General features: G+C 32.3%; 4 protein-coding genes across 4 annotated transcripts; 3 read left to right on the top strand and 1 right to left on the bottom strand.

Moving 5' to 3' along the window:
• Positions 1 to 76: 76 nt before the first annotated feature.
• Positions 77 to 3,526, top strand: LOC110999349 (V-type proton ATPase 16 kDa proteolipid subunit). Its single transcript, XM_022268363.2, has 3 exons — positions 77 to 299; positions 2,012 to 2,201; positions 2,642 to 3,526. The coding sequence occupies exons 1-3, from the start codon at positions 227 to 229 to the stop codon at positions 2,847 to 2,849; spliced, it is 471 nt and encodes a 156-aa protein (XP_022124055.1). The 5' UTR covers positions 77 to 226; the 3' UTR covers positions 2,850 to 3,526.
• A 2,549-nt stretch (positions 3,527 to 6,075) lies between these two features.
• LOC110999350 (tumor suppressor candidate 3) lies at positions 6,076 to 8,517 on the top strand. The gene is made up of 6 exons (XM_022268364.2): positions 6,076 to 6,265; positions 6,344 to 6,625; positions 6,696 to 6,836; positions 7,057 to 7,345; positions 7,822 to 8,011; positions 8,380 to 8,517. The coding sequence occupies exons 1-6, from the start codon at positions 6,191 to 6,193 to the stop codon at positions 8,393 to 8,395; spliced, it is 993 nt and encodes a 330-aa protein (XP_022124056.1). The 5' UTR covers positions 6,076 to 6,190; the 3' UTR covers positions 8,396 to 8,517.
• Positions 8,518 to 8,577: 60 nt separating this feature from the next.
• On the bottom strand, positions 8,578 to 10,371 carry LOC110999351 (polyprenol reductase). The gene is made up of 4 exons (XM_022268365.2): positions 9,864 to 10,371; positions 9,260 to 9,448; positions 8,857 to 9,161; positions 8,578 to 8,725 (listed from the first exon to the last, which is right to left on the bottom strand). Exons 1-4 carry the CDS (start codon positions 10,189 to 10,191, stop codon positions 8,633 to 8,635), a joined length of 915 nt encoding a protein of 304 aa, XP_022124057.1. The 5' UTR covers positions 10,192 to 10,371; the 3' UTR covers positions 8,578 to 8,632.
• A 2,738-nt stretch (positions 10,372 to 13,109) lies between these two features.
• LOC110999357 (insulin-related peptide 4-like) lies at positions 13,110 to 14,592 on the top strand. Its single transcript, XM_022268372.2, has 3 exons — positions 13,110 to 13,142; positions 13,736 to 13,936; positions 14,372 to 14,592. The coding sequence occupies exons 2-3, from the start codon at positions 13,744 to 13,746 to the stop codon at positions 14,542 to 14,544; spliced, it is 366 nt and encodes a 121-aa protein (XP_022124064.1). The 5' UTR covers positions 13,110 to 13,142; positions 13,736 to 13,743; the 3' UTR covers positions 14,545 to 14,592.
• The last annotated feature ends 817 nt before the right edge of the window (positions 14,593 to 15,409 follow it).

Here is a 15,409-nt window from a genome sequence, read left to right as displayed (position 1 = left end):
CAGCTCAGGATTGGTTGCGCATTTCGGAAATAGCGTCACAACGCCAATCAGAAGTTGAGGCATATCGAGCTCTGCCTTGAACATCAATCGTCATATGACCCATTCTATTGAGTCGGCAAAGCTTGAGCCATATTTGTCTGTGCTAAAATAGTTTCGTGGAGTGAGTGTGTGCAGATAGTCATCACATTTTTGGGACCTGTAAATACTTCCACACAACACATTCAAAATGGCCGAAGCAAATCCCGTTTATGGACCTTTCTTTGGAGTTATGGGGGCGGCGTCAGCTATTATCTTTAGCGGTATGTATAGTACGATTGTTGGAATGGCTGTTTCGATCTCATCTTATTTCTAAGTTACTTAATTTTTTATTCGTTTCTCAAAGTTTATCTCAAGGAATATCAGCTCATTCTTGTATATTATTCTAATGATATAAACTATATAAATAAGAACTCAGCTATTTTAGGCGTCCTAAATTTAGGAGCAGCCGCACCTTGTGGCATATGCTAAATCGTCGCTTACGTAGGCTCTCGGAATAAGCTAATTTGCAATAGAATATGACGGTTATTGGTATAAGGGTGTATGTAGTAGGCGTTGCAATATAGGGTTAAAACTTGGGTAGTTCAGATTAGTCATGTGATTATTGATAAAGTAGTAAATGAATGTTGGTAGCATTGTAGTTGACGTTAGTCCAGTTGTGCCAGTTTTTTATTTTATATTATGTATCTAGTTGAGATATCGTTTCTTAAAGATATCTTGCATAATTTTCGTAACTGGTAAATTGGGTTGTAATCAGTAAATATGATTTTCTCTTTAGCTCTACTGCTATGGGAAGCCATTCTGATAATAAAACAATACAAAATTGTCCATCACATGATTGATAACTTGAATCATGTGATTGATCATGGGTTCATAACCTGAGTTTATTGAGCCATATATAACAAAATAATTTATATTCTATTAAACTCCAATTATCAAATGCTAGATCATGCTTAATGGATTTTGTACATCTATATATTTGTTTCATAAATTATAGTGAGAAAATTATTTAGATAGCAGTTAACAGATTGTGTCAGTTAAAATACACAGTAGTATCTTTGATTAGATTAGCGACAGCATACAAATAATTTAACTACTTAAAATTATGTTACTTAAGTGACCAGTTATGTCACATGACTATTGACATAGTTATTAAGTCACATGTTCACATCCTTACACCATCACCTTACTTGAAATTATACTTCTTGATCGTATTATCCTTAAGAGGACAAAGTTCTCTGAGCAAGAGAAACAGCAAGTCAATTTTCTTATTGCATTTTGTTTTTTTATCTAAGAACAATGGATTTGAACATGCAGTATGATAATTAAAATACATACTTTCATTTAAAGTTCTTGCCTTGAACTTTTTTCCAATTTATATAAGATTCTGCAATGGTTAACTGATTATCTGTCTAAAAAAATGATTATTCTTTAAACTAGTAATAATATTTAGTCTTAAGTATTATAGTGTTTCATTCTAAACCAATTTGAGTTTATAACTCAATCATTCATTTAATTTATGTGTAAGAAATCATTAAAATTTATATTCATTCATAGTATATAGAGAGATGAGATGTTTGACCTGTTTTTCATAAATTGGGTCACTATTGATTTAGGAAATTGCATATTTTTGCAATATTATTTATTTGATCTTAATCTTATATTATTACTGTTAAGAAACATGAGAGTTACTTAAATGTCATTAGTTATAATTCACCACTAGTTATTAATAATTATCTACTTTATCAGCTCTTATTATATGAATACCATGGTTACCTTATTTCCATTGGAAGTGCCTATAACTTAATAAGACTTACATTTTTTTTGTATTAATAGAACTTGTACCATAGTTAAACAACTTTCTGTCCTTTCCTATTAAAATTATAATCATTTTAAGAATTCACAAATGACTTTGCTAACTAACAATATATCTATATTTAAATAACATACTTATTCTTGTCTTATATGATTCCAGCGCTGGGAGCTGCATATGGAACAGCCAAGTCAGGCACAGGTATTGCCGCCATGTCGGTGATGAGGCCTGAACTTATTATGAAGTCCATCATTCCCGTTGTCATGGCTGGTATTATCGCCATTTACGGTTTGGTTGTGGCTGTCCTGATTGCTGGTTCCTTGGAATCATCAGCAACTTACTCTCTCTTCAGGTAAAAACAATTACAGCAATTACAATAATAACTAATTTAATCCTAGTTTTACTAGACTTTGATTTTGATATCTGAAACTTCAGACTCACTGAAGAATCTAAGAATATGATGCAGAATACTTTATATAAATATTTATATTTTAAAAAGTTGTCATGTTGTACACAAACTAAATTGTGATTTTACCAAGCTAGCAGCATCTCTAGTTATATTAGTTGTAGTTTGAAGGACTTGATAAATTATCTTATTTATACAAGGTCAAAATCAAACTCTTTGGAAATTGTCTCGATAATATAAATATTCAATATTTTATCAATAAAAAAAAATGAAATGAAAGACAACTACACTTGGCACTTTACTTTAAATAATGTCTGAATCATACATTGGATTGTTTTTTTATTCTAGGGGATCAATTTTATTTACAATTTGTTTTAATTTTTCAGAGGTTTCATCCACTTGGGCGCAGGTCTCGCTGTCGGTTTCTCAGGTCTAGCTGCCGGTTTCGCCATAGGCATAGTGGGTGATGCTGGCGTGCGTGGTACAGCCCAACAACCTAGATTATTCGTCGGTATGATCCTTATCCTCATTTTCGCTGAGGTATTGGGTCTTTACGGACTTATCGTCGCCATCTATCTTTACACGAAACAATAAATTCTGCGCGCACACTCTCCGCAACATGCCTCTGAGCTCTATGTCTCAACTCCTAATCTATGCTCAGTTTTCGGTCTCGCGCACATCGTCGCCGGTAGTATACGCTTTGCATAGTGCTCTGAGGCATCTTCTGTGTAGAACTTATCCCAATTAACTCTCCCATTCGCATATCTCCGGCTCGACGCGGTTTCGATGCTGCGACTGCGCCGCGCCCCGAGACGCGAACTCTTTAAACACAATTACACCTGGACTACCGAGCGACATCTAAATTATTTATTCTTAATTTATTTGCCTTTATCCCATCTTATTTTGCGGCTGATACAACATATCAGTTGAGTTGCGTGACCACCCATCGCGAACGACAGACGATATCAATTTTAGATTATTTTAGCATTAAGGCGAAACTAATGTACAGTTAGAGTAGAAAATTAAGTCCAAACGAGTTATATTGATATAATTTATAAACTGTTGAACCTGCAGGGTACTGTGTACCAATGTCTTCTGGGCAGTTAGGTGTTACCTGGCTTGTATAACATGCTGTCTACAGCTTTGTCACAGTGGGTGTACTTATCCATTCTGTTTAATGTACCGCTATTGTATTATCCAAAATGAATGAGCCAGTCACAAACAATGTATTGCCAGGGATCAGTTAATAAACATGATTTGTACATTCCATACTATTTTGTTTCTACTTAATTGTTTGTGTGTTTTATTTACCTTGATCTTCAAAATGAGCGAACAAGATACTTAATGTTAAGAAACAGATGCTTCATGACACCGCACTGTCGTATTATATTTAACAAATTATATTAATAATTATTATAATGTTTCTGATGACTTACTATGTGAAATATATTCAAGATATTTTTATGTATACCTCATAGTCGAAATGATGTTTGAATGAATTATAAATTGGTAAGTAAACTAAATACAATTAGGTAACATTGTATTTTATTTTAGGTTCCATGTTAGAGAATGTTATAATCTTCGGTGTTATTGAATGAATTGTGTTAATAAAATATTTTGAAAAGTACTGTAAATTATGAATCGAGTGTTTTAGTTGGCTCATTTTCCTTCCCCTGTAAAAAGTGATGATTCAATATTCTATAATAATTATCATTTATAAGCCATTACTTGTAAAACTTGTATGCATGAATAGGACGAAAATACTAATATTGACATCTTCATTCTGATACAAAAATTTAAACCGCAGATAATCATTTTTCAAAGCATACTACCAGTATGTATGTACTGTTTACAACAAAGATAACTACCCTCGACTGGCATTAATTTGTACAAAATCTCTGGACATTTAACACTATAATCTATTTAGTAAGAAATATAAATTGTAGGAATTTATTTAGCATACCACATTGGCGATTTGAAAGCGACGGGACTGCGTGCGTCTTTTTGTATATTCAACCACAAATGTAGATCGTCAACATTAACACTAAATTAAAGTCCGTCTACCAAAAATAAGCTAAAACTATGTTAGTGCTAGGACGTTGAATTAACCGGACCTGATATAAGAAGAATTGGGCCAAAAAGAGGGAAGAGATTGCATTCTTCTATCTGTCGCCAAAAATGGAATGTCTTCGTAGGGTTTGGTTATTGGGTTGCAGATAGAAGATCGATCTACTGTCACGGTCAGATCTCAGATTGTTTTCAATCCGAGACGATTAATTATTGGGTTCGGGTGTATGAAGATGTTGTAAGTAATTTTGTATCAACCACAACTGGTTAAATGTAGAACTGGTCATTCGTAGATAGTACCAAAAGTTTTAGGATAACTTTTAACTCGTTTGTAAATCAATGCATAGTGGCCGCTGTCTCCCAGTCGATGGCTTGATAATGGATCCTCCCATATTCGTCGTTAGAGGTAAAATGGCACTTTTGAACGTTTAATCTACACCAATATTATAAAGAGAAAAACTTGTTTGTTTGTAATGAATAGGCTCAAAAACTACTGGACCGATTTTAAAAATTCTTTCACCATTCGAAAGCTACATTATCCACGTGTTATATAGGCTATATTTAATTTTGAACAAAAATAGGGTTCCGTAAGATATTAGGGTGTTTCGGACACAAGGTGTAAAAAATCAACCAAAAAAAGGGGGTAGCATAGCAAAATGTTCCATGTTGGCATGTACTAAAAAGGTAGGCTAGGCATTAAGAAGAAACGAAGTTTGCGGAAGTAGCTAGTAAAATATAAAGATGATTCTGGTTTCGCCTTCCAAAAGACCGTTTCGTGTGGAGAAGATTGGTCAAGAAACTCCACGCTCACTCTTTTAGAATAGGATTAACACTATTGTATATGTACATTAGTTAGGTAAATAAATATATGTGAAGACAATGTACTCTTAGAATAAAACTACTTTACAGGTCAACTATTGTATTGTTAATTAATTCTAATTATTAAGAAAGGAAGGAAGCTGAGCGACCACGATTAAAGTTTTACTGACAATCACGATCGGATGTATTGAAGAGGGCTTTCAGCACTTCAGGATAGTGTCAAGCCAACTCTGAAGCACAATTGGAAAGAGGCTCGCAGGCTCGACTTAAGTCCAAAGAAGATAGACGTTTAAGGATAGCCCGTTGTCAGAATATGATTCCCGACTTCGAAGTATCACACCGAAAAATAATCAGTAGTGTTCTTCCTTGGTCATTCAATCGAGTTGGACACAGGAAGACAGCTCAAAAGATCGGCTTTCTCCTTCGTGGTAAGGGCTAGCGACTAGCGAGTCATCTCCCTATGCATCTAATATTCTATAGGCTTTATGGGGAGGAGAACTGGCAATTAACTCTACACCATTCTTTTAAACCACCAAATTTTATGTTTAACAAAATGTTTGTAAGGAGCTGCAACCTTTACACCATGTTCCACATAACATCTTTAAGTAATTAATAGTTAATAAATAATAATGAAAAACGTGTTCCACTCAAGGACTGCCGCAGTAAAGTCCTTGCATAGCATTTTTTATCAACTTATGCAATATTTTATTTGATATTAATTTACCACCCAACATATTTATATTATAATAGGCTAGCTTTACTTTTGATTTGAACGATTTGAATTTATTTATTGAAAAGACTTGCAGCTCTTGGAAATAATAACTTGATAGATTCTAGCTTAAAATCATGTGATATTTACAGCCCACTGTCTATAGATAAAGAAGAAGAAGGTTGACGTAGACATTGATTATAGAAATAGCAATCATTTGACATTGACATATTTTGTAACGTTTACGAGTTGGCTGGCTGGCGAGTATTAATTGGCTGTGTGTGTTAAGAATTACATTAATTTGTTTATTCGTTCCTTTTAGACATTTTAGTGAGAGAAAATGAAGTTTAAACTTTTACTTTTTGTGTGTGCCATCCTTACCTATTCTAAGACACACGCTCAAAATCGAGTTAAGGTATGTGTGTGCTCTATTAGTTTCGTAGGGCCGGTAAAGTTTCAACTACTTTAGATAACAATTTTGTTGTATTTACAGCTCGAAGAAAAGGTACAACAGCTTACAGATTTCACAGCTAAGACCTCAATAATTCCGTTGAATTTGAACAGATTTAAGGAGTATGTGAAATCACCACCTAGAGACTATTCTTTCATAGTAATGTTCACTGCTATGGCACCGTCGCGTCGCTGCGCTATATGTCAGCACGTCTATGATGAGTATCTATTAGTCGCCAACTCCTTTAGATATTCCCAATCTTATACAAATAAACTCTTCTTCGGCATGGTTGATTTTGATGAGGGATCTGATATTTTCCAAATGGTAAGTGTATAATACCTCCAATGATAAAAGGTATCATAACATTTTGCTGAGTACCTATTTCATGTTTCAGTTAAGATTGAATACAGCCCCTGTAATTATGCACTTTCCTGCAAAAGGAAAGCCAAAACCTGCAGATTCTATGGATTTTGAAAGAGCTGGTATTCATGCTGAAGCTATAGGCAAATGGATAAATGATAGGACTGACGTGCAGGTATTTTTTCTGTTATGTCTTTGAATCTTATTGTTAATAGTCAATAAAAGAAAATATTAGACAACATACTGTCCATTATGTATTAAAGGCACTTTATGTAACTCTAACTTAGTACCAACAGTTTCTTTGTTGTTAATTAATTTAAATATTATGATTTATCTGATTGTTTTGCTCTGAAATAATTATTTATAATAAATTAATGATCACAATTTTTTTACAGATAAGAGTATTTAGACCTCCAAACTACTCAGGTGCAGTTGCATTTACTTTACTATTTGTGCTTGTGGCTGCATTCTTATATCTAAGGCGCAACAACTTGGAGTTTTTGTACAACAAACAAATGTGGGCAGTTGCTGCTCTATTTTTCTGCTTTGCTATGGTTTCTGGACAGATGTGGAACCAGATCAGAGGCCCTCCCTTCTACCATAGAACCAAGAGTGGACCAGTTTACATTAATAGTGGCTCACATGGACAGTTTGTGTTAGAAAGCTACATTGTTGCTGCATTAAGTATCCTTTTCTTTTTGTTGGAAAATCCCACTCAAAATATTATGGTTGATAATAAGTGCCGTGTAAAGAGTTTTAAGACTGAGTAGGCTGCTACTTAAATAGCAAACAATTTTTTTATACATATATAATATCAACTGATATTCACAGGTACTCCGTGATTTTTATTATTATTTATATCCAAATTTTTAAAACACATTGAACACATTTTTTTTACGTTTATAATTAATGCATTTAAAACCTAACTAAAATAATCTATATTTTCAATCATACTATTAGTTTCAATCAAGTGACGCTTATTTATATTACAGTATTTTTATGCAGAATGGGACATCTATATTTTTTAACATTTCAGTTGAGTAGACAACATCTTTTTACCAATTTAAAGTGCTTCAAAATAAAGAAGTTTAGAATTTTCAGTTCTAAGTCACAAACTAAAATAATATTTAATATCAATGAGTTCCTTAATTCCATCTTAGATGCTGCTGTAGTGGTTGGTATGATCTTAATGATAGAATCGGCTGGTGGAGTAAAAGGCACTGAAGCAAAAACTCCCCAAGAAGGAAAGAAACGGCGGTTTCAGTCTGTAGTTGGACTAGTACTTGTTTGTGTTTTCTTTTCATTGCTGCTGTCTGTGTTTAGATCAAAGACCCAGGGGTACCCTTATAGGTAAGATAACTCACATAGTCGATAACTTTTCATTATGACATCAAATTAATTTAAATATAGTATAGAGAAACCATGACCAGTACATCAAATATTAAGAGCTAAGTATGTCAAATCCAATATGTATTTGACATAAGGAAGTAACACTCAGTGTAAGTTTTGAGTCTGCTACTTAGTTTCAAAGTGTTTGTTATAACAAAACTGATAATAAAATTTACTATATGAAGATATTAAATCTCTTTTAACAATTATTATATTGGTGTGGTTAACTATAAAAATAAATACATTAAAATTTTATGTTTTCATCCAGTTAATCTTTTGCCGCATACAAGATAATCTAATTATAAATCTCTACTTACCTTTTTTTCCAGTTTCTTATTCAGATAGAAGATAGAAGTTTACAGTGTTTGTAGTCACTAAGGTGGCAAGATCTACCTATTTATTACTACTACTATAATTTGTAAGTAAATTAAAGTGTTTGTTTTAAATAAATTAAACAAATTATTTGATTTGATGGTATTATTTTAAATCTATGTTATCAGATTATTTACATAAAAAATAAAATAACAAATGTTATAAAACTATATTTTTAGTTTTCAATATATTATATAAATAAATCTTTTACTATAGAATTCCTGGAAAAATAGCATCTCGCTTTAAGGGATACTCTTTAAATGTATTTTTATACCAAACATGTGCATGGATTGCAGTCTGAATCTGAAATCAAAAACTATTATTAGAGCTGTGTTAAAAGTTAAATTTGCAAATACATTAAATTCATGATACTGATTTAACTTGTTAGAACTACTATGAGAACAAGAAAAAAATAAAATGTTAAGTTAGCGTACCTGATTGCATAAGACCCACACATAAATGCAAAAATATGTTTTTGTAGGTATTAAGGCTATTAATACTGTATAAATTATAATTTCACAAAGTCTATGTGGGCTAGAAATGTGATTAAATAACCGTCCATGGGGAATTTTATGGGTTTCTGTTATAACATTTCCTGATTTGTCTTTTCTCAAATTTGCAAAAATAATGTTTGTTTTATACTGTTCATAAAATGCCCATGTAAACATCAATATGCATGGGATTGCCAACAGTTTTGTTCTTTTATCAATCCACACAATTTTTTCTCTATCTTGACTACCTGGAAAAAAATATTATAAGACAATAACAATTTTAATTAATTAAATGTTTCTTCTTCTTCTCTAGTTATTAATGTAACATAATAGGGTCTTTTCTTACCACAAAATAAAGGACCTTGTCCTACAGCTGCAATAATCACAGCAAAATAATGAACAAGCCCAGCTATGTAGTGGCTTAAGTTCATCTTGCTCTCCTTGGCAAAGACTTGAAGGAAATATGTTTCATAACACCTTCTAAAACATTGCAAAGTCAGTAGGGACAGTGCTATGCATACAGCTGCAGCAGATACTGTAAACAGAGATAACACAAATACATATCATAGGATCATAGGCCCATTTCGGTTTATTATGCAGGTCTACCTAGGCCACTATGTGAATTTTCTAAAAGCCTAGAACTTGGAATAGGTAATCCAGCCTCCCTTTTGTATAAGCCAATGTTTAAATCTAAAAATTTTAAGACAAATTCTGTAAAGATAACATTATATGGTGCATTATCTATATTTTTAAAACTTAATTGAACAGAGAAACCTACATTTAGGCAATCTTTTAAGTTTTTAGTATCGGTAATTAAAATTTTATTTAAGTAAGGTATCAGTAGTTAACAAATAAGAATTAATGAGTAATGTAAATATTTTTTTCATAATATGTTGGTCTTACTTGATATAATAATAAGTGTAACTTAATTTAATGATATTAATTCTTACCTGATGCTTCATCCTGTTCTAAGATCAGCTTCAGAATAAAGAGTAAATATTTATGGACAGTAAATTCATAGTAATATACTAAAACTGCATACACTAAAGTTGAAATACTAAATATAGAAGAGAAAGCATAAAAATGTCTGTAAAGTGCCTTTGGAACTTCAATTATTTGTAAGTAATTAGCACCAGAACCTTGATACGCAAAAGCACCGTATTTAAATCCTTTTATGATAAATGCCGGGACGTGCTTCTCATAATGATTAATAAGGAAACCGGTAAAGGCAACCATAAAGGCTAAGCTAAGAAATCCTAGGTCGAGAATATTTAACATTTTTAAAGAATATACTGGTCAGTGGTCACAAGTATTAATTCTTGGTGTTTTGAAACGGTACTGACGAGAAACTGGGACATAACGGTAAGATAAGGTGCAGAATAATAATTAAGTTGATGTGATCGCCTTTCTAATTTTCTTAAGAATTTCTTGTGATGTTTACTTTACAATTTACATCACATTACCACAGATGTCTGTCATCTGTCAGAACATCGCATTAAAAGTACAGAAAACAGACTATGTGAGAAAGATTCTATACATAATAAAATAAGAAATATATAAAAAAAAAATTTTCTACAGATGAAAAATTAATGACTAGTAAATGTAATGGCTGATGAAGTGGAGAAGAGTGAGCCTTCTGCGGTCGAAGTAGGCAGGTGGACCTTAACGGAATCCTTAACGGCTGTAACGAAACTAACCTGTTATAGAAGGATACGAATCCGAATTGCGCAACATTTGAAAATCTTATTTAAATATGGACATTTTTTTAATCAGTAACTTGTAGCAGTATGATCAACAGCAGCAGTATGATTATGAGGCAACGAAGTGGTGTGAGACAGGCGCAAATATTTTTACCATTTTGTTCTTTTTTCTTTCTCAACGCAACACTAGAGAATTTCATTCAAGTCGCACTTTACCAAGAGTTAGGGCCTTGTATTAATATTAAGGAAGCGAAATAATAAAATACCTCAATTATTAATTTCTGATAATTATTAATATAATAAAATGCGAAAAAAATAGCAGACTTTTTTAATAGCGATAATTATACGATAAGGAATAATAAGGACCACTTCTGCCACCATGGTAGCGCTGCGTTGTCAATTGACAGCCACTGAAAAATGAAACAATGAATGAAATGAAAAAAAAGGAAGACATCTAGGATTTTGACTTCTCAAATTATTAAGTATATAATTCAACAATTTTAAGAAAACAAAAATATAAATATGAAATGTTCGCTTGGCAGATCTATATTTATTTTGCGTTCGTCCAAAAACCTTGCGAACGATCGCAGAAAAATATCCTTCCACGATCGTAGCACTGCGTTTTCTATTAATATAACTTCAAAAGTGTTACAAACGCACTAAAAAGTGTGATATATGATTTGCTCTTATGTGTCCCTTTGACATTTCATTTCATTTTGACATTTTATTTCTGTATAGTGCGTATAAAAAAACCATAAATGAGGCAGACACCCAAACCACTGATATTCCGAAAGCTTTGGATTTTTTCTTTTAAGTGACGCTTGGGTAAAGCATTAATTAAAAGGTTTACTAAATATTAATTGAAATAAATAATTTGCACACACAGGCACGCACACGCCGCATAGTCATTAGCTAAAATACCCAATACTCCTGTTATTCGCGCGGACTTCAACGAACTGTAATGTTTAAGGTCAGGGGGTATTCAGGGGGTTCTAATAAATCGAAAGGACTCATTTACAACTACGAGCAAATGATTTAGTATAGCAATTTTTTAGATTTCTTCAACTATCCCCTGTGATGTCAATGCCTTATAGACACGAGCAAATTATTCAGTATTGATGTTTTTTTAAAGATTTTAACCCCTAGCTTAAAATCGCCGACTTCGAATCGACCTTAATTCACTAAGAAAATTTTGTCGTATTGATCCGAACTTAAATTTGTAGTTATACGAAATACGTAATCGAATACTTAAATACTCACCAGGTCCCTAGCTGATGTCTATGCCTCTCAAAAATTTAATCATACTCAAAATAGGAAAACATTTCAGTACAAATCAATGTACAGTTGGCTACACAGCGTCATTTCAATTAATTCCCTCGTTTCATTAAACACGTCAAACGCTATGAGCTTTATGTTGATAGTATATAGATAGCATTTAATAAAATTCTACCAACATTGTGGAATATGAAATTTAATAATAAAGAGACAAAACAACGATTTTGATTTTTGCTGCCGTGTCTTTAATAACATATCTACACTTTTAGGATGCATAAAATAACAATGCAAGGTTGCTATTTAATTAAGAAGTTCGGTTATTTTATTAATATATTGTATGTAATTTATTTAATTATTAATTAATTTAATATTTATTAATTAAGTATCGAAACGTACCTATTGCCTTAAGTCACTCAGTGACATAATAATATTTTCACACATTTTTGGAATTGAAAGAAGAAAACGGTAGCTTTAAAAACGAACACTACTTTTTGGTGATAGATATATAAAACTTTTAACCTACAAACAACTTAGTGACATCATAATATGTGTAACTTTTACAGTATATAAAAAAAGTCCTCCGCCACTTCTATGTCTCTGTTCACCATAAACTCAAAAACTACTGCACGGAATTTGTTGCAGTTTTTACTGATTAATGATTAAAGAAGGTTTAGTCATATGATTATTAAGTTTAGGGTTGCCCGTGTGAAGCGGGCTTGTTAGTCTAGTAATATAAAGATCCAAAAATCTTCAATTATTTTGGACAACACTACCAAATAATGGAAGTCTGGCACAACTACCCACAATTTTTTTAAATATAATAAGGGGGCAAATGAGCCTGTGGGACGCCCAAAAGGGCAGTCATCCCGTTTTTAGTGGGTGCTTTTCCGGCCTTTAAGGGACTACCCTCGAATTTTGAATAGTTGGAGGTCCCATCTCTCTGGGTTTTTTCAGTTGCTCAGTTCGCAAAAGAAAATGCCTTGTAAAACGGACTGTGGAAGATTTTCAGCCATCAAGGTGATGTTGGTGAAATTTAGAATGATAAATTCATTTTTAATTAAAGCAACGGCTTCTTAGACATTGACATTAAGCTATCAAGGTTGATTTTCATTCTCATTAGTCAATTACTCGGTGATCCAGACGACATGAATATTAATACGCCACCCCTCATCAAAGAGCGTATAAAATAGCATAATTTCACACGTTACCTCACATTTGAAAGTGTTCTCTCGTCTAAGTCACTTCAAAGGAACTGTGAGTATCAGAATTTGTCTTGCATATATCTATATTTAAATTTGCGTTTAATAATAATATAATTTTTTTTTATTCTATAAAACAAAATGATTTACAACACGAGTCATTATCAGTAATAAAAAAAGTATTTATTGCGGGAAAATCCCTATAAGATTAAACTTAATACTTAACTTCTTAAATTGTATTATAATTAACGTTCTTATACATAAATCTTTATAAGTAAGTATATTTTATATGCTTTTCCTGAGAATATAGACGTTTATCTATGAAGTAACGCATAAACATATTTAATAATTCATTTAATAAATAATTGCGATACGAAATATTTGGTTTAAAAAAATATACAACGAAGATGTGATATTTTCCCCTGTTCCAAGCGAACAAAACAAATTATGAAAAAAAGTACAAGATTTCCTGCCTTTAATAAGCACTTCAACCATAGGTTTCTGTATCTGTTTTGTGGTCTTCAGTTTTTTTATTGGCATCATCTATCCGTGTATGATACACGTTGAGTTTTTAGGCCTGTTTAGTTTACCGTAAAAATATCAATTTGCAGAAAAAGGTTATTGGTATTTTAATATAGTTGTTTTTAGAATTCAAGATGCACCCTTCAAGCGTAGTTTTCATTGCGGCACTAATCTCAGAGTGCTATGGTCATATTGGTGGTGGAAGCGTGAATCTTCAGGAGGTCAGTTCCCGAATGTACTGCGGACGTACTCTTGCAAGAACATTAGCTGTCCTCTGCTACGATGCACCATCCAGCCTTAAAAGATCGGAAAGCGGATCTATGTATAGTAAGTGGTCGTAATGCACAAAGATCGCCTCACTTCAATGTTTATTGTACCGGCACTCTGGGGACTAGATTCAGAAACAAGACTTAGCGCTGAATTTGTACTGTTTTATGGAGGATCAGACACTGAGAACTAAGTGCCTCCTTTAAAAGATTTTACTGGCTTGGTAATGAGGTAACCTTAGACTTATTTTCAGGCGAAGTTTATGCTCAAGTATATTTGTTTTAAGTCACTACTTTTGTGTTCGTAATATTTTATAATTACATAAGCTGAATTTAGTCATATACTAAGTTCAGCGTTTTAATTATTCGGCTAGAAATTGTTAAAGAAGCGTTATTTCTTATTAGGATAGAAATAAGACTAAAATAAAGACCCCGACAAAATCCATTTTTGTGACATAGTGTATATAGTTAGTGAAATTATTAATACTATTTTCAGATGCAATCTTACCTCCGTACTACAAGGACCAGGCTACACAAGTCGATTGGCCCTGGATGACTACACAGAAAGCCAAGGCTTTTGGCCTATCGTCTCGTGGCAAAAGAGATTTTGTCGTTAGCGAATGTTGTGATAAAGCATGCAGTATCAACGAATTGCTGTCCTATTGCTAAATCGATAGATCTCTGAAAGCTTTTAATGGTCGAATATAGGTATAAAACTATTTTATTATGGTGTATTAAAATATACATCATACCTATTAAATAGTTTATAAAATAGTTAATATTTTGTAATATTTAATTGTTGAATATTTTAAATTCTAGTCATATTTTTTTGTGATATTCTTGTGATTATAAAGAATGCAAATTTGTTGTTTTATTTTATTAAATCAATATTATTAAAATAATAATTTTGATTTAGAGAGTAAATAACCCAGCATCTTTCAAGAAAAGAGCGTACGAATTTAAAAGCCGTAACGATTAACGAATTAGCGAATGCATTAAGTGTGCATGGGCGGGCGGATTCACTTTACACCACATGAGTCTTCTGCCCGTTTGCCTATGTTTTAAAAAAACTTACATATAATATATTTCATAAAATTTTGCTTAGAGAAAATCCGTGGAAGCAATTTTCTTATTTGATAAAATAGTTATACCTTTAAAAAAAAATGATATATTATATATAACTGGCACTAAGTTTACAAAAACATAAAACAATCGAGTTAAGTGATACACATAAGCCGAATAATTTAAATACTTACATCACAACCCATAACGCAAAACTAGAATGAAATAACAAACAAAAAATAAAGTAAATAGGCGATCTTACTACTAATTTCCTCCAGCCCAGACAACAATTTTGTATACGATAAATATAACCTATATAGAACTTGAAGCTACACTAACGATTAAAATACAAATTCAAATAATAAAGGCTTTTGGTAATTGTGCCAAAAATGTTTACAAAGTAACAATAATCCAGTCTCTACCGGATGGTTTTACGAAATATAATGAAGAAGATCAGCAATGGACCATTAAT

This window comes from Pieris rapae, chromosome 18, assembly GCF_905147795.1.
Source record: "Pieris rapae chromosome 18, ilPieRapa1.1, whole genome shotgun sequence".
Classification (NCBI taxonomy): Eukaryota; Metazoa; Arthropoda; class Insecta; order Lepidoptera; family Pieridae; genus Pieris; species Pieris rapae.
This window is presented reverse-complemented; position numbering and strand designations above follow the sequence as displayed.

What these genes read in the sequence shown, in the direction of transcription:
- LOC110999351 (XM_022268365.2), bottom strand. Translation starts at nt 10,191, where the DNA reads ATGTTAAATATTCTCGACCTAGGATTTCTTAGCTTAGCCTTTATGGTT. An exon ending in AGAACAGGATGAAGCATCAG is followed by an intron (nt 9,449 to 9,863) that starts GTAAGAATTAAT and finishes CTCTGTTTACAG; the next exon opens with TATCTGCTGCAGCTGTATGC. An exon ending in ACAAGGTCCTTTATTTTGTG is followed by an intron (nt 9,162 to 9,259) that starts GTAAGAAAAGAC and finishes ATTTTTTTCCAG; the next exon opens with GTAGTCAAGATAGAGAAAAA.
- LOC110999349 (XM_022268363.2), top strand. Translation starts at nt 227, where the DNA reads ATGGCCGAAGCAAATCCCGTTTATGGACCTTTCTTTGGAGTTATGGGG. An exon ending in GTCAGCTATTATCTTTAGCG is followed by an intron (nt 300 to 2,011) that starts GTATGTATAGTA and finishes ATATGATTCCAG; the next exon opens with CGCTGGGAGCTGCATATGGA. An exon ending in GCAACTTACTCTCTCTTCAG is followed by an intron (nt 2,202 to 2,641) that starts GTAAAAACAATT and finishes TTAATTTTTCAG; the next exon opens with AGGTTTCATCCACTTGGGCG.
- LOC110999350 (XM_022268364.2), top strand. Translation starts at nt 6,191, where the DNA reads ATGAAGTTTAAACTTTTACTTTTTGTGTGTGCCATCCTTACCTATTCT. An exon ending in ATGATAGGACTGACGTGCAG is followed by an intron (nt 6,837 to 7,056) that starts GTATTTTTTCTG and finishes ATTTTTTTACAG; the next exon opens with ATAAGAGTATTTAGACCTCC. An exon ending in CTACATTGTTGCTGCATTAA is followed by an intron (nt 7,346 to 7,821) that starts GTATCCTTTTCT and finishes ATTCCATCTTAG; the next exon opens with ATGCTGCTGTAGTGGTTGGT.
- LOC110999357 (XM_022268372.2), top strand. Translation starts at nt 13,744, where the DNA reads ATGCACCCTTCAAGCGTAGTTTTCATTGCGGCACTAATCTCAGAGTGC. An exon ending in GGAAAGCGGATCTATGTATA is followed by an intron (nt 13,937 to 14,371) that starts GTAAGTGGTCGT and finishes TACTATTTTCAG; the next exon opens with ATGCAATCTTACCTCCGTAC.